The 25,362-nt window shown below is 37.4% G+C and overlaps 1 protein-coding gene across 5 annotated transcripts; it reads left to right on the forward strand.

The window, feature by feature from the left end:
- The first annotated feature begins 339 nt into the window (after positions 1-339).
- CHFR (checkpoint with forkhead and ring finger domains) lies at positions 340-24,862 on the forward strand. 5 transcript variants are annotated; one of them, XM_042805150.1, is made up of 18 exons: positions 340-358; positions 937-1,078; positions 3,123-3,222; positions 10,144-10,253; positions 12,587-12,646; positions 12,800-13,012; positions 14,010-14,222; positions 14,816-14,972; positions 15,215-15,369; positions 15,956-16,118; positions 16,952-17,094; positions 17,505-17,624; positions 17,954-18,037; positions 18,755-18,825; positions 19,798-19,885; positions 20,059-20,166; positions 21,246-21,318; positions 23,675-24,862. In XM_042805150.1, the coding sequence occupies exons 2-18, from the start codon at positions 949-951 to the stop codon at positions 23,715-23,717; spliced, it is 2,031 nt and encodes a 676-aa protein (XP_042661084.1). In that variant the 5' UTR covers positions 340-358; positions 937-948; the 3' UTR covers positions 23,718-24,862. The 5 variants fall into 5 exon arrangements, with proteins under 5 accessions (XP_042661084.1, XP_042661082.1, XP_042661083.1 ...); XM_042805148.1 differs by lacking the exon at positions 340-358 and adding an exon at positions 365-476; XM_042805149.1 differs by lacking the exon at positions 340-358 and adding an exon at positions 493-600.
- The last annotated feature ends 500 nt before the right edge of the window (positions 24,863-25,362 follow it).

Consider the following 25,362-nt stretch of genomic DNA (forward strand, 5'->3'; position numbering starts at 1 on the left):
CCTACCTCAGTGCGAACTTTCTTTCTGAAGCATGTCCCCAGAACAGCAAGTATGCTTTCCATTTAGCCGCTGCTGTCAAATGAACAACTTTTCAACACCGAAGAGTTAAACTACAATTATTTTTCACGGTATGTGACCGATTAAACGAGCTGCCGGCACACACAACTCGCTGTGAGGCGCTCGACCCGCCCGAAACAAAGATGGCGGCGAGCGCCTTGTCCCACTTGAGAGCTGGCCCACACCCAAGATGTCCGCCAAGACGTCTCCGGTCCCCAAGCCTCGCTTTTTCCCTATGTACGGCGACGCTCTAGCTAGTGCGGCTCGGTGGTGGTCGCCGGAAGGTCCGCCTCTCTCCCCGGTGCGTTCTCTATGGCCGCTGTGCACCGCCTCCAATGGCAGCCTGGCCCTGCCCCGCCCGGATCAGCTGATGGTGGCAATGTCTGTTGACAGGAGCCGCCTCGGCCGCGGGACTGGGTGTAAGGGCCGGCGCCGGGCGGGCGGGGGCGGGCGGGAGTGGGGGGCGCGGCACCCCCTGCCCTCCCCTCGCCGCCGGGGCAGCGGAGCCCGCTGGGCGCGGAGGGCGGAAAGTTGGGGAGAGAAGTGAGCGGCGGGAGGGAGGGAGGCCGGCTGGCCGCCCCAGCCCGCTCCACCCCCCCCTCAGCGGGGAGCGGCCCTGTGGGGTGGGGGAGAAGGGAAGGGAGTGGGCTGGCTGCGGGGGGCCGAGTGGCCTAGGGGGAGGGCTTTCCAACTCCGCACAAAAGGAAGCGGGCAGGGCAGGGGCCGGGGGAGCTCCTGGGGTGTGAGGGGCTGCGGGGCGGTGGCGCGCAGGGCCCGGCCCCCGGGAGGGGGAGGTGGCTGCCGGCCCCAAGAAAGCCCTCTCCCCGCAGGGTGCTGTGCGATGGTGGGGTTTGGGTTCGCTTTGTTTGTTTTTGTCAGATGTGAATCCAAATGGAGCACTCGGAAGGACGCGAGCAGAGCCAGCAGCAGCCCTGGGGGAAGCTGATCCGGCTGGGTGCTGATGAGGCAGAGCCGCACGTCTTGCTGCTGAAAAGAGAATGGACAATTGGTCGGAAGAAAGGTGGGACAGGGACACGTTGTGCTGGCGTAGGGCGGTGTTCGGGGGACTGCAGTGATTCACCCTCCTGGCCTTTAAAACATTGGAAAGTGGACTGAAACTCATTTGGTTTGGTGCTTTCAGCTGTTGGAGGTGCTTGCCAGGTGGTCCCTTATTCCTAATTTACCTCTTGACTCTGTGTGAAGAGGAAGCTTTACACCGACCTTTTCTTTTTTACCAACTTACAACATGTGCACGTTTAAAAGTGAATATGCCTTTTACATTGTCTGTGACAGCTTGTACAAATAAGAAGAAACAATCGTTGATTCAGAAGAGTTTCTGTGTATCAGTCCTGTTTACTTTCTCATTTTATTTCTGTGGTTAAAATAAGTTGGAACTGCAATGCAAAATGCTTATGCTTCACAGAAAGGAAAACGCCCACATAAAAAACCTTAATTCTTCTGGCCATATAAAGATTGCCAACAAGTACTGAAAGTTTCTGAGAGTGGATTTGAAAGCTTCATTCCCAGAGTCTAGGGCTTTTACTGCTTGCCGTTATTTTAAGGGATTTCATACTTACTGTATTTAAAACAATCATTGCAGTGTTTTAATTTTTTTACTCTGCCCTAACTACACTAATTTTCAGTTTCCTGTTCATCAGTTCAAGCTATTTGACTGACCAGTCACATTCGGTAAATGGTCTTGAACAAACATCAGATACTATAGCTCTATGAGAAAATTAGACAGTGTACCATAGAAAAAAATTTTTGCCTATTTACATTATTTAGATTGCTTATTATCTAAGCTGTAGGTAAATTCTTCAAATTGAGGTCTAGTTGAGAGTTATCTTGCAGAAAAAAATAGGAATTTTTACATATTCTATTGCTTCCGTAACTGCTAATGGATTAATATAATGAGTGGTTGCAGGAATACTAAGCTTTAGATCCTAAGTATCACTTAGAAAATCTTCAGGAGTATTAGAAATGCTTGTTTAGAGCATTCTGTCCTTTCTGCTCCCATATGAAAGTTTAACTCTGTAGAATAGAATGGGAATGCTGGCATGCTCCTGAATAAAATTGGTCTACTCACTTCCAGTGGGCTTCCTAGCATCACAAGTTGTGTGGCAGCAATTACTAGCTGTTGATTGTTCCTTGAATATTAGGAGTAGACTAGTGATAAACTGTCACCGGCATATGTAGTGGCGACTACTTTCTGGATACATTGTTCTTGCAGGCTGAGATACAGTGTGAATAGGTGGAAGTGAATCATGTTTGTTAATTATAACTTTTATGCAAGCAAGTACTTTGAGTCATTTGTGAGAGAGATTAGTGGGGAACCTTGAACATTCAGTGTTCAAGTGAAATAAAAATACTAGATTTGCTCAGAGCCCTGGAGCTGTATGTAGGAAGGTTTCCATTGTGTCAACCTTGTCATTACACTTCTGCATATCCCTAAATCTTAGTCCTGGAGACTATTCTTAATCTCCCTTCAGCATTATTAATGTAATAGCGCTGTCAACAGAGATGAGTAAAATTTTCCTATTTAAAAACAAACAAAAGAAAAAGACTAATACAGAACAGTGATACTCTCTTATTATTCAGCTGCTGATTCCTACTACTTCCCTCCAGTATACCAAAAGGAAGGAGAAGTTAAATCCAATGAAAATGTTACAACGATGTGGAAAACGAGCTGTGTGCTCCATGATGTATGCCTCTAGAGTTTAGAAAGAACGCTTTAAATGTGTATGAATTTATCTCTGTAGCACTCTAGAATAGAGTAATTGTGATTTGATTTCCATCTATAAGGGCTAGACTGGGGGGAGAGGGAAAAGAACTAAAACATCTTGAAATGGTTGAAATAAGTTTATATCAGAACATGGGGCTATCTTACCACTTGTATTTATGCATCAAAGACTAGACTGTGTTGCTGCCTATATGCCAGTAGAAGTTTTGAACTATTGCAGATGTACGTGAGTCAGTTTGTTGTGCATTTATAGCCATGTAGAATGCTGATCTGTCTGTGTAATGTGTATTTTTAAGCACACTGGAAAATCTGCTTTCTTTTTAAGGCTGTGACTTATCTTTCCCTGGCAACAAGTTGGTGTCTGGAGATCACTGTAAAATCACGGTGGATGAAGAATCTGGTCAAGTGTCATTGGAAGATACAAGGTTGGTTCTTCCGTGAACTTCTACTCTTACCTTCTTTTTAGTCTGTGGAGTAGAATCTTTTTAGTCTGTGGAGTAGAATCTTTTTAGTCTGTGGAGTAGAATCTTTTTAGTCTGTGGAGTAGAATCTTTTTAGTCTGTGGAGTAGAATCTTTTTAGTCTGTGGAGTAGAATCTTTTTAGTCTGTGGAGTAGAATCTTTTTAGTCTGTGGAGTAGAATCTTGTGTATTGGTTGAGGCATCAATAGTAAATACTTTTTTTTGTTGTTTTTTTTTATTTTTTTTTTCCCCTGCTTTTACATCTAGGTTTGAGGGTTTTTTGGCTCTTTCTAAATATTATTTTCTCTACAAAGGAATTTGTAGTCTATTGGATGAAAAATACTGTTGATGTAATAGTTCTATCACATAGTTCTTTAGACTTGTGAAAAAAAGTGATGCCAGTGTTCTTAAAAGCTCTAAGCATGAGTATTCTTATTTCAAGCACTTGTGTAGGGAAGAAAATACCTGCAGTGATGATCTCAAAGCATAAAATAGATGTGGAGTAAAAATCTGTACTTGTTACACATCTTTCTGGTATTCAAAATATCCATTGTCTATATAACATAAGTGCTGTAGTAATCTAGCAGTTGTGGTAGGCATGTCAGATGGAGATTAGAGCCTATTCAGTCCAATTTCATAATAAAAGATGTTTGCTAGATTTCTACTATTGATATTTCAGTTTTGTTTCTTTTGTTTAACCAGAATGATTATTTTTTTCTTTGGGTGTTTCTGTGTTAAATTAGGGGTGTGAGAACGAAAGCCTTTCACGTAGAAAGATATAAGTACATACTTCACCAGAACTACTGTTAAAAAGCTAAGATAATTTAGTGGAGCTACTTTTAGTATATGAGGTTAATTACATACTACTTCACATACTGAAGGCTAGTGAACTTGCTATACTGGTGAGGCTATTTCCTGTGGAGTTCTAAGGCTACTGTGGGAGTACAAATAGCACGGCAGGGGTTGTAGGTGTTTTCCAGTGGATTTTAGTTTGTTTTCTATTTTTCTTTATAAAATTTGAGATAGAAATTTGAGTGGAAGGGTGTTTCTTAGGAGGAGGTTGTAACGCTCTTCAAATTTTCATCTGCTTCATTCTTGACTGGATTTTTTTTTCCAAGACTGCCAAAAGCTTCTGGTTTATTACTTTTCAAGAACTCCATGACATTTTAAAATGCTTCTGTAAACCACATGCTTTTGCTGCCAGGTTATTGCAGTCAGTAAAGAAACAAATAATACTTTTCTGCCAGCTCCCCCCATTTTTCATGTCTGGAAGGCATTTTACCCAAAGACAAAGAAGACACTTCAAAATATATTGATGTACATACATAAAGAGGAAATTTCACACTTGAGGTTTTGAAGGGTGTCATGCTGAATCCTTATTCCAACATATCAGAATGCAATTAAATATATTGTTTTGGTAGCTCAAGGTTAGACTCAAGTACCTGCTTAGCTTTTGACAAAAATCTCTCCAAGAAAATTCTGAAAAACCTTTGAACTGATGAATGGCATGCACAATTTTGAGGTGCACTGGCAGAATGTATGAGCTTTAATTGACATTCTTCTTTCAGCAGAATTTTTGCACCTCTGCTCCTTTTCTGTCTCTTGATCAATTAGTAGCTATGTTGATATTAAAAGGAATCATCTTCAGGGTGAGGAGCCCACTTCCAGATATTTACATGGGCTATGCATTTCTTCTTATTTTATTTCCTCAAGTAAAAGAGAACATATAGAATATTCAGATTGGAGGAGACCTCAGGAGGTCACTTAGGTCAAACGCTGCCAAAGATGGGCCACTGCTGGATTTGGACTAGGTTGTTTAGGCTTTCTCTACTCAGGTCTTAAAACCTCCAAGGACAGAGATTCTGTAGCCTCTCTGCGCCCTTATTCTAGACCTTAATTATCCTCATAGTGATTTTTTTTTTTTTACTTTATTTTTTTTTCTTTCCTCGCAACTGTTTGATTAAACCTTGTTTCAATTTAAAACCTTTGCTGTTTTAGTGAAGAACCTGTCTCTGTCTTGGTAACTTCCTCATAGGTACTGGAAGGCTGCTATTAGGCCCCCTGCTCACCAACCTGCCTTTTCCCGGGCAAAAAAAGCACAGTTCCCCTAGCCCCTTAGCTCATAGGTCTTGTGCTCCAGCCCAGTGGTCATGTTGATGGCTCTCTGCTGGACCTGATTGAGTTTATCAAGACCTTCCTTGTACTACCTGACTCAAAACTAGATGTAATATTTAAAATGTGGACTGATGAGTTCTGTAAAGGGGAGTAATAATCACTTCACTTAAGTTTCTGACTACACCCCTGTTAATACAACCAGCCAAGTGTGCTGTAGGCCTTCATCACTGCCAGGGCATGCTGCTGACTTAAGCCTAGGCATAAATCCAAGCTGTGTGATTTTACGCATAGTCATAAGACCCACCAAGAACCCTTGCTGGTTGGTCTCTAGCCTGTACTACTGTTGCAGGTGGTTATTCCATCCCAGGTGCAAGACTTAGGGTTTGTCCCTGTTGAATGTCATGACATTCCCATCAGCCCATTCCTCTAACCTGCCTAAGTGCCTCTGAATGGCATCTCAGCTCTGCCCCTGCTTTGGTGTCATCTGCAAACTTGATGAGGGTGTATTTCCTCTCCACTTCTAGGTTGTAGCTAAAGAGAGTAACTAGGATAGGTCCCTGGATAGATCTCTGGTGGGCCTATTCTCCCAGAAGCTGTGGGATGGAATGCTAAATTTTAGAGAAAAATACCAGGCCTAGCTAGGATGTGTAGGAAATAAATGGCTTATAATTTTCACTCTCCCATGTTATCTCAAATTTCAAGATGTTTCAAACAACAAATCAGGCCATGTTTGCCTAGCATGGCAGTCAAGGAATGTAGCTGTAAATCTAAGCTTGAGAAACTATCCATAGTTTCAGTTGCATGTAGCTGGTAGAATTGGTTTAGACCAATGTCATGATAATACAAGCTAAAGAAATGGTGAGTGATGCAGAAACATTCCTGCCTGCCTTTTTTTTTTTTTTTTTCCCTACACACGCACACACCCTGAGGCAGAAAGTGCAGCCAGCAGAAAACTAGAAAAGGCAAATTAAAGTTAATTTTCTATATGATATATTCATGAAAAGGTGGAGCTTTGTAATAGAAAGGCTGCAGCTATGGAGTACTATGAAGTACTACCAATTAGCTGCTTATACATGTTGTGCCTTTATGTATTTAACAAAAAAAGAATAAGATCCTTTGTGTTCTGCTTGCCTGTGAGTTGATATGAAGTGTGACAACCATTTGCTGAATCAAGAGACTGAACAGGTTGATATGACTACTTGTAGAAGACTGTCTGTTCTTCTGGGTCTTCCACTGTTTGTGCCAAATATCAGAAGAGCTTCAAAAAATTAAGCAGGCTGGAAGAAGATGTTTGATTGTTTGAGTTGGCAACACAGATGCCCAGAGTCCCAGAAAAATACTGCGATGTCAGCTTTTTCTTCTCTGAAGTGGAAAATAGTTTGGAAATGGAAATGTTGCTGTGGTCAAGTTCAGATTTTTCTGGTGAGGAGGAATGCATTGAAGGAGGCAGCTAGTGTGAGACAGTTGAACTCAGTGGACTTTGTTTCTGTATTGCAAGTAAACCAAAGAATATAATCAAATATATGTAGATAGACAACATTGGTTTTTATCTCCCTGGTAGCATAGTGAGTTCTTGGATCTACTTTGGGAGGTATTATCATAAATTTGTAGGTGAAAGAAAATGTGTAGAGAGCTCAGAATTATTGAGTAAATAGAAGTTTGGAAATACAAAAGCCAAGAGTTAGCAAATAGTACATAAAATATTCACAGACTTGCCCTTTTATGAGATATGTTTCTCCTGTATTTTCCATACCATGCACTAGTTGCCTTATACTGCTTGAAAGAAAACAAATTATACAAGCTGACCTAGCACAGCGAAAGCAGTAGTTGGCTTGCCCTAAGTAAAAGCAATTGTAAGATTCTCCATTTTGAAAAAGAAATTTTAAAGGCAACTAAGGTAATTTTTTTTTTTTTTTTTTTTAAAAAAAAACAGTAAGTGATGTTTCAGAGCAGGAAACTATTTCCACAAGGCTGACACTCGTGATAGGCAAGCAAACAGATACTTTCTTTCTGTGGGTAAATTTGAGGTTGATTTGATGCTGATGTTCTTTCTGCTACTGAATTCTCCTTACTTTACCAGTCAATACTATTTCTGTGAACATTAAAAGAATGTAGAATGATACAGTACAGAAGGGATTCTGTAACTTAATAGAATTCAAAACTCATTTCCATTTACCGTGTGTGCATTTAAGTAGCAGATAACTATTAACCTAGAAGCTTTTGCATAAATTATTCTTTTCCTGGATGGACACTAGTAATTACTAAATAGTAACAGACTGGGATTTTTCTCGGAAGGATACCATAGTGTCTTACAACACCTGGATCATTCACCTACTTTAAAGTAAGCCTGTTCTGAGTAAAATACAGCTCTTTGCATCAATTCTTCACAGCAGTTGGGATTGGGAAGTTAAGGTGAAGTATGGTTCATTAAACAAACTAGAATTATCAACCACTTTGGAATTGAGTCAAGGCCTGACTTTTTTTTCTTCCAGTCTATAGAAAAGTGACATTGGGACCTTTAGTGACATTGTTTCACAACGTAGACCATTTATATCGGATAGTACCGTTTTTCTTCTCCATCTCAAATTCTACAGCCAGTTGGTATCAATTCATTAAGTCTTAATGGATGGCCTTCGTATTTGAGATTCTCATTGTACTTATTTTATGGGGATCTTTAATAGTGGCAGCGCTGACTGCACCCCCCATTCCCTGCCCCTGTGCCACTGGGGGAGGAGGTAGAGCTATCGGGAGCAGAGCTGAGCCCGGGAAGAAGGGAGGGGTGGGGGGAAGGTGTTCTCAAGATGTGGCAATGCTTCTCACTGTCCTACTCTGTTATGTGTTGTTAGTGTCTGTAATAAATGTATGTTCTTTTTTTCCTTCCCCTAACGAGTCTGCCTCTTGCTCGTGATCATAAAGGGGGATTTTTCCCCATCCCAGTCCTATCTCGAACCCCAAGCCTGGCTCTCTGTCCCTTCTCACTGCCGGAGGGGAAGGGAGAGAGAGCTGCTGCATTGTGGTTGGCTGCCAACCAGGCCTAAACCACGACGCTCAGGAGTCTGAAATTTGGTGTTTCCTAGTTTTGTTAAAGGACCTCTGACAGGCTTCAGGGACTGTTGTAAACTTTAGTGTTTCTTTGGCAACTGAGGCAGGTGCAATTTTTACTTGGACATAATCTTTTTTAATATATTATCACTAGAATCATTGTTAAGTTAAAAATTAATATAGTTTCTAACAGACTGACTAAAATTCTTTTTTCCTCTTAACTGATAAACTTTGCCATTCTTTTAGAGATGTCTCTGTTATGCTGGGTCTTTGGTGTTTATGTCTTTCAGGCTAGTCAACATCTGTATGCTTGAGTTAAAAAGGCAAGCTTAAAATAGTTTAGTTGCTTATAGAAGCTTGAAGATTCTTTAATAGAGCAAATATCAATGTGACCCAAAGGTTTTTGATTGTTTCTTGATGTTTAAGGTATTATTTCTATTTTTTTTATATTGTTATTTATGTTGGATTAGTTGATTCAACCATGTAGATAGTGAAAGCAGTTACAGAGGTAAGAGCAAGAAATGATTCCTTGATCAATACTTGCTGTAGTGATTTTTAATCTAATGCGTTTGATTTTGTGTCCAAAAAGGTCAACATTACAAAGTTCTAGTTTTCTTCTCTGTTCATGTTACTAAATGACAAGAGATTTTTCCAGGTTGTTTTTTAAAAGAGAAATAATGAGAAGGGAATGTGCTTATATCTAAATAACCATCCCCCTCCTCTAGAGGGAAATGTCTGTTTGAGGAAGGCTGTGCGGTGTCCGGGACGCAAGTGATGGCCTCCAGGAGGTGGCAGCAGAGGTTTGCTGTTATTTCATACAGCAGCTTGCTCAGCTGAGGAGGAAAAAAACCAGATTTTTCTGTTCGTTTATATTTGGTACTAATTGCTGAGATTTTGAATGGCAGAAGTCTGAAATTCTAAAATGTTGCAGCCCTGAAAGAGGCTTATTGCAACTGAACTGGAATTATTCTGTACTTGAGTAACTTGACTCAGTTATAAAACACTAATAGCTTGTATATGAAACATTACCCATAGTGAAGGAGATACCTCCATTAATCAGCAATGCTCTGCGTTTTCCTCTTCCCCAATTTATTTTTTTTCCATAAGTCTTGGAGTTTTTATCAATATCAAAATAATTTGTTCCGACTCTTTTAATTACGTGTAACTGTTTTTCCACCTTACTAACTTCTCACTTTTGAGTTGCAAACAGTGTACGTAACCTCAGAATTTTAGGTTTTTTACTATTTGAAGCAAGAGGGGAGGAAAATTAATGGTGCGTGGCATCCCTGACTGTACAGGAAAAGTTCCTTTGTCACAGAATGTCTTAGGAGATTCTCAGTGTTAATTGGAAAACGTAAGCTAGAACTTTTTGAATAGAACTCCTATTGTCTTTTCCTGTTTTATAAAGGGTGGAGATTATTGTGCAGAAACAATCATCTAATTATTTTGAGACATTGACCAAATGTCAGGTATCTTTTGTCTATCTGTATGTCAGGTACCACCTCTTTACCATTATCTGCAAATTAACTTTGAAGTCCTAGTAGCTCTGCACTTCTGTCTTAGGAAGAAAACTTTTATTTGTTTCTGGACTTTTTTTTTTTAATCGTGGCTTACTTTTCTTTTTGAGAGCTAATAGTTTTTCTTCATTAAAAGTATATTGTGTTTTCCCTTCCTTCTCCTATATAATTATGAAAACATTTATGCTAAGTTCTTTTCTTTCTCTTTACAGTACTAATGGGACAGTAATTAATAAACTGAAAGTGGTTAAGAAGCAGACTTACCCTTTACAGACTGGGGATGTGATCTATGTTGTTTACAGAAAAAATGAGCCAGAGAACAGTAAGTAAATGATATTTTTTTAAATGGCATGCTTAGTCTTTTTTATTTTTTGAGTCACGAGAGAAAAGAAGTATCAGAACAATTAAAACAGAATTAATGAGTTTTGAGACAAATAAATTGCTAGTGTTTAAAAATAAGAATCTATAGAAGAGGTCATGGATGTGCCGTTTTTTTCAGGGACAAGTCTGAGCAACTGTCTGAAATTGAAATGTGCCTAGAAGTAGTTTTGGAAGAATTAATGCATGGAATGGTAACTAATGAGATCCGATCACATGCCCAATCCTTCTTTTAGAAATCAAATTGATGAGGTAGTTAGTGATACTTTATATATCACATTGAAGCAGTTTTTGGCACCAGAAGGAAAGGCTGCTAAAGCTTTTTGGTTTGTTATGGGTTGTTTTTTGTTTGTTTGTTTTAAAAGGGAAAAGGCAAAATATGGGGGAGGTGGGGAAAGCCTTATATTGAAAGCAGAATTAGTAAACCTGGAAAAATATTTGTGTGGTCTTAAAGAAGAATCATACCTATAATTCTTTTCAGGATGATGTAATAATTAGGTTAAAAAAAAAAAATAATGAGGGCCCTTCCTCAAAGGTCTTAAAATAAGCTAAGCTATTGTTGGGCAGAAAGTAATGTTCTTTCATATGCTAACTGGATGTAAGTCACGGACCAAGGTTTAGGTGTAAATGCTCAGTTTTTGCAATGGAACAAAATTAATAAAATATTTCATGAATGATCTGTGTCGTCATCTGTCTTAAAAATGTTCATAAATGATTTGGGAAATTATAACTATTGAGGCAGCAGAATTTTCATTTCATACATTTTCATTTCATACTATTTCAATCAATTATAGAGGACCATTTAATTCAACACTGACTGAAAAGATTTACAGAAATAATTTAATTGCTCATTATTATGAAATAACAGATGGGGTTCAACTTTGATAAATGAGGGGGAGAGAGAGAATGGGCAAGCTCTCTTTTTACATATTTATTGTTGTGCCCCAGCCAACTGCTCTGTCCATTAGCATGCAGTTTTTCTTTTAAGTGTGAAGTGTGTAATATTTAAATTTTAGTAGAGAGCACTCACTTTCTGGAAAAGACTTTAGATGAAAGAGGCATTTTAAATGTTAATTCTCATTACAGTATTTGATAGCTCTGAAGTGGAACTTAAAGGTGAACGAACAGACTTTGTATGGTCATAATCTCCCCTATTATTGTGAAGATAGTTGGATGTACTGGGAGATGGGAGGGTGTAGTATTAGATACATTTACAGAATGTTATTTAATGTGAAACACAGGGCTGTATTTACAGTTTTCATACAGTAATAGACATATGAACTGTTAATCTAAAAATTCTAGATCCATACGTACTCACTACTGAAATATTTCCTTTATGAAGTTGCTGTTAATTTATATACCGATAGATTAGACAGATTTATGCTGTCTGTAAATATTAAAAGAAGCAGCGATAAGCTATGTTTGCCTGTATGGCTTGTTTATCTTGCAAATCCTTTCTAAAATGTGCAGTTGATGCTACTTGGAAGAACTCATGTGAATTTTCCAGGTACTTTGTAATGAACTGAATCACTGATTTCTGTTTGTGTTAACAAGTATTTGAATTACCAAGCCTTCAGTTTTGCTTTTTCAGCTTCTCCATCTTCAAAGACAAGAGAGAGAATTTAGATTTGGCATGCTTATTTGGCCATTCTGAGTAGTTCTGAAGGAGGCAATACTCTTAACTTTTGATCAGAAAAAGGGTTGCTACAAACTAAGAGAGTCTTATTTGCTTCTACCTGGCTGGAGATGAAGAAAAGTAGGAAGTTGGGGGAATCTTTGGAACTGTATTAGGTGGAAGTAAGATGGAGAAGAAAGGGATATTATCCATTTGGTTTTATTAATAGAAAATAAATTAGTTTCTCGGTGAAATTTATGGCATGTCTTAATCTGTATTTTTGAGAGTTCATGGATCTCACAAAGAAATTAAGTAAAATCAGCTGAAGAAGTGGAGAAGTGAGCTCAGAAATAATAAGCTTCTTCAAACTTTCATTCAAGTTTCAGTATAGAGACAGAGCAGATTTTAGGTTCCATGGCTGGCACAAGTTAAATCTCACACAAAAGCTGCTCTGCCTGGTTTCCTGAGAAGAAAAGATCTTGCTGTGCTGTTTCTAATTGCCTCCTAAGTAGGAGTATTAACACTGTACTATAGAAGTGACCCCTCATTTGCCTCTTACATTGTCAGACACTTTGGCTGTGAATAGAAGTTGTTTATGTGAGATTAAGGTTAATGCTTTTTTTGTTTAAAGATTCCAATCAATATTTTTAAATCTCTTTCAGATGTTGCTTATCTTTATGAATCCTTAAACACAAAACATGATGCAACTCAAGAACCAGTAGGTAAGGCAGTAAATCAAGATCCATGAAGAGGAGCTAAGCTCCAATGACTATTGTAACCCTCTTGAGAGAGTTTGATTCCTTGGAATTTTGAAATCGTGATGTAGAGACTGTCACACAGATCTTTTTCTTTCCTTTCCCTGCTTCCAACTATAGAAGTTAATGTAGAAAACCAATGCCATGTGACCAAAGATACCTCAAGTACAGGAAGAAGTAATGATGAGACCCAAATTACCTCGTCACCATCAGCTACTCAGTCTTGCTATGAGGAACCACAGCCATCTACTTCTACATCTAACCTCTTTAATACTTCTTCTACCTCTCTTACTGAGTCTGCATCTGTTCAGCAAGATAATCCTTCTACATCTGGTAAGAATTTAAACAACTACATCTGTCAAGTGTTTAAAGATCGATATCCCTTCAACTGTTACTCCAGTTTTGAATTTTAACAGGTTAATCTCTTACCCCTCTCTGGGTCTTTAGCATTTGCTTTGTAAAGCTCTAGTGAAAATACCAGGTGGATATATGCTTTTTAACTTTCTCTCTATAAATAGGCAGAGTAAATCCTGGTGGATGAGGCAATTGTGAGAACTTCTTGTGCTCAGAGGAGCAGAAAATGCACATAAATCCCAAACTGCTCTGTCTTTACAGTACAGTTTTGTAGTGGAGCACTGGTGAAAACTTGGCAAATCTATGTGGCTCGTATAACCAAATAGGTAGATACAAGTGCTCGTGCTCATGCAGTCACTCAAACTACTGTAATTGTCGCTGTTTCTGCTGCCAATCGCCAGTCCCCTTTCCCTTGCTTAGAGCTCTAAGGCCAAAATATACCATGTGGATTCCTAGTCTAGTATCTTGCATTATGTTGTCAAGTGTAATGCCACAGTGCTGCATAGCTCTTAAAATAGAACTGAAGCAAGAATGGCTATCTAGAAAATCACATTTGTCAACAGTTCATTGGGACTTTCTAAACATTTTCCTATGAAAACAAAGCTTTGCCCTCCACTATGATCCTGACCTTTTACATATGATCAGTATTACATAAATCCTCAGCCTGGCATCTTTGTCAGGAAGACCTGGTGTGGATAATAGTCCTATGAATAAATACAATTTAAAGAGGAGTGGGGATTTTAAGTAGAGTTACACAATTAATAGATCGTTTTCCCCTCAGGTCTTCCAGTTAGTCAGATTGGCTCAGAATGCATTTAGCGTAGTTATGCAGACATTGCTTTTTTGCTATACTTTTTGTTATTCAGATGTCTGGATTGATATGTGTACCATCAACAGTGTTTGAGTACTTTTTTTTTTTTTTCCATGTCCCATATCTGTATGCAGCTATGTTCATGTTTCTCTTTTTATTTTGCAGGATCACAGTCCTCAGTTTTCACTCCCGTGCCTGCTTTCCCCATCTTAGAATCTGTGTGTCTAAGAAGACTGCATGACGAGCATGAAAAGCTGGATATGAATACTGAAACTTCTGCAATCACTTCAGAAATTACTGACAAAGAAAATGCAGAATCAGATTCTCAAAGGACAGAGGAGGAAGGTTTGGAACCTGCTAAGAAGAAACTAAAAGGAGGCTAGTATTCTACAGTATTGCACAACCTATCCTGCACTCTTTTAATGTTATTGTTGAAAGTCAGTTTAAAAAACTTAATCAGAATTTTGAAGCTGTGTTCATTTTTTCATAGAAGCCCAGTGAGATTAACAGAAGCATAAGGATTTGTGCTTATTTTTCTTTATTAATATGAAATAAATTCAAAATGCATGCATATCAAACCTAGAAGGTTATGAAAGTTGATGGTAGTGTGGGCTGGGTAACTTTTTTCCTCCTCACAATGTTATTTTATGTTTTAGTGTTGTATTAAATAAGAAAAGAAAAACTCCCCTCTCGTTCTGCTCTCCCCTCCACCCCACCCAAAATGAGTCAGGTCAGCTCTTATCTGTCCTTCAATTTTGTTTCTTACTCACTTGATTCCTGGTCCAGTGAAAATGTCTTCAGTAGCAGAAGCTGTTATGTGTAAAGCAAGAACCTTTAGTGGGACCATTGCCAGTGAACAGTGAATCTGTATATATCTTTCAGGTCTTTTTCTTTTTTTAACACTTAAATAAAAATAAATTTAAAAAAAAACCTTCAAAAACTACATACTGTGGAATCTTCTGTCTTTGTAGATGAAGATGCTCATCCAAATCTTTCACGAGCAGCTCCAAGTGAATGTATAATTAAAATTGGCTATGAAGATGCGAAAACATCAAATGTGAAACCGGATAAGATGGAAGAAACATTAACTTGCATTATCTGCCAAGAGCTGCTTCATGACTGTGTAAGGTATGATTGACAAAAGCTGTAATCATGTGGTAATAATATAAGAAGCTCAGTGACAACTGTTTGAGAAGGCCAGGCTATTTAGGGTTTTCACGAGCATTTCTGAGTCCCTTTCCTACCACCCCACCCCCATCTATATAGTCAACACTGAACAGATTTTTTGAGTGTTACAAGTGTATCTGAAAAATGAAAAATTTGTGGTTTGACTCCATTTCTTACATTGTTTTAATGTTTGTGTTTTCCAGCTTGCAGCCTTGTATGCATACTTTTTGTGCTGCCTGCTACTCAGGATGGATGGAAAGGTCTTCTCTATGTCCAACTTGTCGTTGTCCAGTAGAACGTATTTGTAAAAATCACATATTGAACAACTTGGTTGAAGCTTATCTGATTCAGCATCCAGGCAAGTTGAACAGTGTGTGCAACAGAATCTGATGTATTTAGCACATTAGCTGCGTAACTGATGTGTGCACAAACTGTTGCCTATCAAATTTCTATGTATGCTTTATTACTCTGATGTTTTCTTGACATGGCTATAAGAAAACAATTGCATGTAATATGACATAATAACTTGCTGTAGTATTTAAAATACTGGATGAGAATTGAAGGTGATTTCATACTATTAACTGAGTATGCTAAGATTTCTTAATTATATTTTACTACTTAATCATAAGACAAATATCAGTTTTATCAAATAGAGCACACTGACTGGTTAGGCCACCTAAACTGAGGTACTTCTGAAAAATATACTTGAATGTGAATTTAATTAACTTCGATCACGGCCTCTCGAAAACAGGTTGCCTGATACTACACTTCCATTAACAGAGGGGGGAATTTAGCTAAAATCTTCTCAAACTCTGTTGTCCAAAAATAACTTTTCTATAAATGAAACCACAGTAATTTTAACTGTGTTAATAAAGTAGTGTGGGGATAAGAGACGTGAGGTGGGGTTTTTTTCTCCTGAAATTTGAATTTGGTTCTCATGCCAGATAAATGTCGTAATGAAGATGATGTACGTAGCATGGATGCTAGAAACAAAATTACTCAAGACATGTTGCAACCTAAGGTGCGGAGATCTTTTTCAGATGAGGAAGGAAGTTCTGAAGATTTATTGGAATTGTCAGATGTAGATAGTGAATCTTCAGATATCAGGTATGTTTATTTAAGATGTCCACTGAAATAGATGATCAGGGGGCTGGAGCACCTCCCATATGAGGACAGGCTGAGAGAGTTGGGGTGGCTCCAGGGAGACCTTCTCGCAGCCTGCCAGGACTTACAGGAAAGGCAGCCTACAGGAAAGCTGGGAAGGGACTTTATCGGGGGTGTAGAGATAGGACGAGGGGTAAGGGTTTTAAACTGAAAGAAGACAGATTAGCAACAGCTTCATGTGAGATATGTGAAATTACCTTTTCCAGTTGTGATTTGGCTGTTGCTGTAGAGAAAACAGGTTTCTGGCTAAAAGCTTTTCAGGAGATAAAGCAGTCCATGACCATATGAGTGCAGCTGCAATGATTGTGCTTTCTCAAGTGTCTGGAATGTTGCTTTCACCAAGTGTATGGTACTGGAGCAGCTAATGTTTGACCTAGGGATTCTCAGGCACCAAAATATCTCCTCTTTATTAACAACAACAGTTTTTGCTGTATGTGTAGGGGGGAACAGAAAGATTCTTCATGTAGATAACTATTCCAGCTTGTTCCTTTCTTGTTCATCGTGCTTTCAGTCACACTGCTTTTTTTTTTTTTGCTTTTTTTTTTTTTTTTAAACTACTTGGGGATTACTACAAAATACAAAGTTTTTATTTGTTACAACTACAGCAGTCCTCACAGCTGTGAGGTACTGAGTTATGTAAACTTCCATATGTTACTGGATGAAGAAATTCCAAATTTAAACTTTGTAAGTATGACCAACCCTGTCTACCATAGGGATATGACTTAAATTTGCATTTTTTGGGTGTGATTTCATATGACTTTATTTTATTCTTTCAGTCAACCATATATAGTATGCAGACAGTGCCCAGGGTATCGAAGACATTCTGTTCCAATTCTGCCTGGCACAGGCCAAGAGACAGAAGCAGGAGAAATGCAAGCACTGGGAGATGCTCCATCTACATCTGCCAATTTCCCTGCAGGTCAGTGTCATGAAATCTTCTCAGTAGTATGATACTAAAATTCTACAACTCATACACATAATATGAACCAAGGGAGCTCACTCCCATAGTACTGTGAGAGTATCACCACCACACATCGGTGTCTTTGCAAATATTGTTAAGATTTGATTGTGGTTTTTCTGTGGTTGCTCAGAATAGATTGCTGATGGTTAATAGTTCTTAAACTGTTCTACATATTGAAATACTTTACATACCTACACGGTTTAGAAGTCTGAATGCTAGTTTTCTGATCTCTTATTGAATCTCTGTAAAAATTATATTGCTTGCTTGTTACTTTCAGATTTTTATGTTGCTAATATTTGCTAAGATTCCTAGTCCAGATTGAAATTGTATACATTGTTCAGTCTATCCTTTTTTTCTAACTCACCTAGCTGTCCAAGAATATGTGTGTCCTGCTCAAGGAAGTCATGTAATATGCACCTGCTGCTTTCAGCCAATGCCTGACCGAAGAGCAGAGCGTGAACAGAATCCTCATGTTGCTCCTCAGCAATGTGTGTACTTTCTTTTATTTTTTTTTCTGATCTTGGCAACAGAAATAAACCTCTCCTTAGTTTTAATTAAACTTTGAAAAGTGTTTGAAAAGTTTACTTTGAAAAAGAATATTTAAATGAAGAACACTTATCTGGACTCTTTTAGTGACAGCATGAAAGAATCTTCCTATATAAAATTTATTATTCCTCTGCGGTATTTTAAATTAGAAAGTTATACTTTTTTTTAACCAAGTTTATCAGAGCTCTATTGTTACTGATTTATAAGAACAGTAACTGTTGAGTTTTGTTGTGTGCAGGTCCTTACAGGGGTTTTCTTTGTTATTTTACAGGTACAGTTTGTCTGCAACCCTTCTGTCACTTATACTGGGGCTGCACTCGGATGGCATGTTTTGGCTGTTTGGCACCATTCTGTGGTATTGTGGAATAATATCTTTCTTATGCATCTATTCACTTTGCAATAATGTCTGTCTGTCTTGAGCCTTAGGTAATTTAAGAAATATAATAGATTAGTTTGTAGCACAGTCCTGCAAAAGGAAACAAAGCCTGTGTCCTCACATCACAAACATAAAATTCTCAAGTGGTATGTATCTTAACTTTGAGAGGATTTAACTTCCTGTCTTCATAGTATATTGGGCTTTAAAACTACATCTTGCTGAGCACAATACTTTCCCATATAAAGAGAATTGTGATGTATTTCAGCCTAGTAAGAGAATCATACAAATCAATACAAGAGCACTGAACAGCTGATGTTAACTGATTAGAAAAGAACCTTACCCTCTTAAACATGCAGACTTCTGAAACTCAAGGTTTTAGACATTTTTTAAAAATAGTTGAAATGACTTGGCTGCAGTTTGAAGCTAATGGAATATGCTTTAATAGCACTGTTAGTTTGTGCAGATTAGCAGTAGTGTTTGTAGACTAAAGGTGAAATTGTAAAATGGTAATATCTTGTCTTTGCCACTGGAAGTTATGTATCACATGCTTTAGCATATGTTGAATGCAGTCATTTACATGTTGCTCACATGAGTCTGTGCACGTTTTTTCAGGAAACAGAAGAACCTTCAGGAAATGTGTGAGGGTCATGGGGTTGGGGAAGAAATAGTAACTTTTCTTCTTCTTGTTCTGATTAGAAATAAATCTGGGTGATAAGTGTTTAGATGGAGTCCTAAATAACAACCACTACGAGTCAGATATCCTAAAGGTATGTTTAAAAATCGTGATGTATGATGCGTAATAATAAAAGTACAAAGTTTGATATATGCTTACTCATGAAATGGTAGTGATGTGCTGCCTAACGGTTACGGTGGCAGCATTATGTCACTTTCAGCACCTGATTCTAAAAGGCAAATTTAATGAGACCCTAATGTTCAATTGGACCAAAGTTATAGTTACTGTGTCTAGATTGTAAGTATTTTGGGGTGATAATTTGACTCTTTCAGCCTCTATGTAAGAGGGCATCATATTCTAGAGATGTGTTCCATTTAACATCAGCTCTTTCTGTACCACCCAAATTAACAACAAAAAAAATCACTTTCATGCATTCCTGATGTTTAATTTTTCCGATGTGTATGTTTGACAGGTGCCAAGACAGACAAAATTCTAGACATAACTTCTGAATTTGAGTTTAAATTATGAATAGACACACTGTAGAATTCAAATATGTTTGGTTAAATCATAAAAGAATTTTACTTGTATGAAGTATTTGTTAGGGAAGCCAGTTTCTGCAGTCTAAAGTGTAGCATCCAGAATATTAATTAAGAGGAAAATAATTAACTAAAAATACACCATGAAAACAAGACTTGCTAAGTATTTTTTTTGATATACAAGTTAAAGGAAAATATTTTGCCCATACCATAACAGCGTTACCTGAATTAGACAAACTGGATGAGATCTTGATTTAAGGTAAATGAGTGTGGCTAATATGGTTCTATTTGCATTCTTTTGGCAAAGGTGGGGATGTTTGGAAAAAAAGATAGAGTGGAAGGTTTAATTGGTGATCTGAAAGTATCATACTAATTAAATTTAAGATACTACATTTTTACTTGTAATCAGCATCAACCCATTTTGAAAACCTAGTTAGATCTAGATTTGGAAATACTTGAGTGTAAGTGGCTTGATCATTCTTTAGTGTTGGAGATTTTTCTAGATAAAACACTTAAATTGCTCTTTTCAGGATTACCTGGCATCCAGGGGTTTGACATGGAAAAATATGTTAAACGAAAGTCTCTTAGCTCTTCAAAGAGGAGTTTTTATGTTGTCAGGTATGTATGTTCATTTTTGTATATGTATAACTCTTTTGTCTATATATAAGTTGGTAATATTATCAAGAGATTTGAAGTTCTGTGTACATAACCACTGCCATCATGACATATTTGTTAAATATGATTTCTCAGGCCTTACACTGACATTCTGCACAAACTGGTTTTCTCCCCAGATTACAGAATTACTGGGAACACAGTGCTTTGCTACTGTTGTGGCCTTCGCAGCTTTCGAGAACTTGCCTATCAGTATAGGCAGAACATTCCTGTTGCTGAATTGCCAGGTGGGGATTGCTTCGCACAGTAAGGTGGAAAAGTTATTTAAAGTCAGTTTTATCCTTGTATCCTTGTTTTTTTAGCACCTTCGCGTAGTCTGGTGCAAATCTCTGTGCAGGCTAATAGCTCGCTCTGATTGCTTTATTGTCAGCTGCTAAGTTTGCATATAGTTATTGTCAGCCTCCATAATGAAATTTGTTTTCTTTCAGTATGATTTCTCATTTGTAGAATAAATATATCTGTATAGTGGAAAGAGAAATTCAGTAAAATCCAGAATATAGTCAACAGGAACTAGTTGCTGTAATTTATTTTCCCATTTAAATACATAAAATGATGCACCTCCTGAACAATTTCACATTTTACCAGCTCTCAACTAGGAACAAGAATGTTTTCATAAATTAATTCTAAATCTGTTTGCATTTACAGTTTTAGTATAAAATAGCATGCAAGCAACTGTGCCTCCTTCAATACTAAATCTGTTGGGAACAGAAGCTCTTCCAACAGTCTACTTTTAAATGTTACTTCTGTCCATCCTAGTTCCTGTTGTTAGCAACAGCTTTCCTGTCTTTAACTGTTGAGATCCCTGCTTCTGCTGCTGTGCATAATGAGAGATAGTCAATCTACCTTGTTTCTCCTTAGTATTGCTTTTCATTTTATTGTAATGGCCTGCTAGACAGCTGAGTTACAGTGTTTGTAAAAGTGGGGGAAAACCAACAAACTCTGCCCAAATGAATACATTTTTCTTTCGTATAGAAATGTATCTAGATACATGTCTAGTGTCTCAAACAGCAAGTCCATCTCTATTAAACTAAATGGTAAAATTTCAGTTGATAGCACTGAGAACCAATCCTTTCATCATAAGCCTGCATGAGCCTAATGTTCAGAATTTATTTTTTTGTCCTTCATTGTTTGCTTTGTTTCTAGAAAGGCAAACCAATATAGTTTACAGTTATTTCTTGCCAATCATGTCTTGCTTATCTACAAAGCCTGCTTTGAGTAACCACCATTAGCAGTGGCTTAATAATCTACATTGCCTTATTTAATGACTTTTGTAATGAATATAGCATTTCATTTGCTCTTTTTGTAGTGACTGTCACATCACGTCCTGATTGCTACTGGGGCCGCAACTGTCGAACTCAGGTCAAAGCACATCATGCCATGTAAGTTATACAATTTAGAAAGTGGTTTTGGTTTTTGATTTGCTTGTTGGTTGGGTTTTTTTGTTTGTTTTGTTTAAAAAAACTCCCACAAAACAACAAAAAAAACCCAAACCAAAACAAAAAAACACAGAAAACCAAACACTCAGCCTTTGAAGTGCCAGAAACTGCATGAGTAACATGTTGCAGCATAAGCAAAATTGGGTGAGCTTTGGGTTTGGTTTTTTTTTGTCATTTTTGTTTTTAACACAACTTTGAAATGAGCCCTTTGTGAATGTCAGAAGGGCACTGCTAGCACTTGTAAGTTGTTGTAACTTATTGCTGACACTTCTTGAGTCTTGTTTTCCACCCACAACTCTCCCTTCATTCCTATTCTTCTTACCCTGAAGTAGCTTCTCATTTGCTCATGTCTGGGTGCTTCTTAAAAACACTGTATATACAATAATTAGCTGTGTGCGATTTCCATTTGAAACTATGAGAGATTCTTCTAGTGAAGTGCAACATACTTTGAAGAGATAACTTGGTGGGAATATTTTGTAACAAGAGAAGTGTGGAACGTGTGACATTAGGAACCTCATGTGGTTTAGCAGTTCCTGGTTTTGGAGGAGTTTTTAGGTTTTATTGCCTCTGACCCAAGCAATTTGGCATATGGTTAAAAATGAAATACTGAGCCTGAAAAGAGATTAACCCTCTACTTCTCAGGTGTTTTAATACATCTAGGGGACATGGACTCCTGGTGTGTGGTCATTCATGAGAAACATCCATCCAAAATAAGTCAAGGTACTTGATTAAAAAAAAAAAAAATCAAGGCCACTGATAACCAATACAGTTTCATTCACAGAAAAAGATGCACATGTATTAAGGCAGATATTAAAGACTTGTAAAACAAGACAAAAATTATCTACCTAAGAGCTAACTGATTCCAGGGAGGGTAGAAGAATCCTTCTTGCTTTATGAATAATTCTCTAAATTCTCAGTGCAATTTAAGATAGAGGAGCTATTACCCTTTATTGAGAAATTGCTTTAATGAATAGTAGATTATGCAGTATCTTTCTAATGCTGCAATGAACATACACACTTTGCATAATTCCTTTAATATGTCAGGTACTATGGGTTGAAAATAACCAGTCTGTACTGGTTACTCAGGCAAGCAGATCACAAGAAAGACGTAAAATATTCATCCCCAGTCTCTTACAAATTCAGAAGGTTTTACTGAATAACTTTCAAAAAGAATTTAGGATTTAAGTTGCAGATGTAATTCAAACTACCACTGCTATCTGTAACTTCACATTACAGGACTGTCTATGATCCCAGAGGAGATTTTGTTTTGAAATGTTAGAGAGTTAATTCCGTATCAAAGTACTCACTGGTCATCTTTGTTCGTATTGTAGTGGATAATTGCATAGAAATGACTCAGGGTTTTTCTCCTTTTTTTCTTCTCCTTTTTTCATTTTTTCTTTCAAGCATTAGCTGTTCCTAGAACTTTACTGGATGTTGCTCTTAGTTCCTAAAATCCATAAAAGCATAATCCATAAAACCTCCTAGATATCCAGTGATGGGGTTTTTTTATTGTGCTAAACTGTTTTGCTAAGTAGTTTGGTTATTTAAGCAAGTTTTCTTTCTAATTTTTGATCTAATGCAGCAAGAGGGAAAAGATTCATGGTCTCTTTTGCATCATCTCTTTCACATATATATGTATATACACACTCAACACCCCAACTCCTGTTACAGTTATGTATCAGGGGATGCACAACCCAAGTAAGACAAAAACAAAGAATGAATAGCGAGATGTTTTTGAGAATTGGAAAGAAGTGCCTCGTACAAAACTGTTGTTATCTATTTAAGTCATGAAGATGGCTTGCCATTCCCATAAAACCTAAATAATACAGAATGGGGAAAACTTCCTTTTCAGAAGACAATTCTAAGCCAGTGGAAGAACATGTTTATGTTGAAATATATTAATTGCCTGGTTAATTCTAGTTCCTAGTAACTTGTGTAATGCTGTCTACTGAAAATTACTAATGTCTCGCAAGGCAAAATTAATTCACTGATTCCTGTTTTAATTGTCTTCTGCGCTTGAAGTATGCAGAAGTATAGAGGAATACTTTTAATAACAGGTTTTCTGTGTGCATAATAAAACTAACAAGGGTTAGGCAGGAGAGATGTTGAAAATCCTGTTACAGATAACATGGTAGTAGAATACAATCTAAACAGGTTCTGAAAAATAGGTTAGTGTGCAAGTGCTCTGCTTTAAACTGCTTAACCTTTAAAATATCCTGTGAAATATGCTGACTTTTTTGTTGCCTGACTTCTGAGAACTTTGTTACATTTTAATACTTTTTGTTTTTCTTTATTTCAGGAAATTCAATCACATTTGTGAACAAACACGATTCAAGAACTGAATACTTGTACTCTGTAGAGAGGGTCAAAAACCTGTTACACTGCTTGTACAGTTTAAGGTTTCAGGGGATCTTCTCAGTTCCCCTATAGCAGGGAATCAATAACTTTTGCATCAGGTAATCTGGTGTGAACTTTTTAATTTGTAGAATTTTACAACTGTACATGAATAAGGTAGATTTTATTTTTTTTTCCAAGAAAATCCAGCAAGCATTGCATTCCATCCTCATGACTACAGTGTCCCTGTATCACTTCAGTGAAGAACAGAAACAGAAATCACACACACAAAAACCAGCCATATCTTGGGAAGACCTAAGAATAAGGAGTGTATTTGCACTACTTGTGAAGAAACTAAGAAAAATCCTTAGACTTAAAATAGAAATGTTTTGTAAAAGTATCTGATGGATATTTCAAGAGCCATTAATATTTAAGAAGGAAATTGTCAGTGTATATTTGTAACTGCATTTTGTGGTAGTCTGATACTTTGTCACTACCCATTGCATTTGGGCTAGAAAACACGTTGATATTCACTTTTTTAAAAAAAAAATCCGTCCATTAAACAGCTTTTTCAACTTAAAGCTTCTACCATATGTGCAGTGTTATAGTGGAAGTAGTACAGTTTCTTTTCTTAGTTTAGTTGTGTTGATGTTTTTATTCTCATTAAATTACAAAAATAATTGCACAAAAAGTTGAAAATCACATTTAACGTTGGGGTAATACTTGAAGCAGAACAGACTTCTGCTAATATTACTTCTGTAGTGTTTTATATCAGAAGACCAAACAGTGCTTTTGAGCAGCCAGTAGGAGACACTGGTTCGTTTTTTGTATTTCTTTTGTTGGTTACCATGTGCTAAATATGTACCTCTGCCATGCAGCTCTTCTCTAGCATGCATACACTGGTGAAAATGTAGACAAAGTTATAGTTTAAAATAGAATATATCAGCTTTACTGGAAGGAACAATTTTATAGAAAATAATTCAGTTTGGACAAATTGTAGCAATATGATGAGGCATTTCTGGATAGGGGTGATAAATGAGAACACTGGTATCACTGACATAAAAAACATAGATTTTATTTTCATGGCTCCTGTAGAGCTTATTCAGGAAATGTCCTGAGCATGATTAAAAAAAAAAAAAAAAAAAAAAAATCCCAACACAACATGCCTCCCCTCAAACTGATATGATCTAATCTGTTTCATCATAATCTGGTAGCTGATGTTGACGAACCTCGACTGGGACCAATTTTTCTTTTTAATCATACTTAGAAGAGTGAAACAGAATGAGAAGAAAGCATACACAGTTACCTCTGTAGATACCATGTTGTTTTTAAGTATGCCTTATTTTATGAGCAGGATTTATAATTCAATGTTAAAAAGTATACACACAATATCTTGTAATATAATGGAGCACAAATGATGCAGTACATCATGTCTACTGGTGTCAGTGAATTAAGCAACTATTTCCAGTAATGCACATCTTAATATGAATGCCAATTAGAATGATGCATTTCTGTTTAGATTTTTATTTTTTAAAATAGCTGTCTCAAGGATGGGTCTGTTGACCATGCCCTTATGCTATTAAAAATACACCTTGGTGTGGACTTTTCTTCCTAATCTCTGGGCATTTTCTCCTGTGAGTAGGATTGAAATTG

The sequence above is a fragment of the Tyto alba genome, unplaced genomic scaffold (genome assembly GCF_018691265.1).
Source record: "Tyto alba isolate M040663 unplaced genomic scaffold, T.alba_DEE_v4.0 Super-Scaffold_44, whole genome shotgun sequence".
NCBI lineage: Eukaryota > Metazoa > Chordata > Aves > Strigiformes > Tytonidae > Tyto > Tyto alba.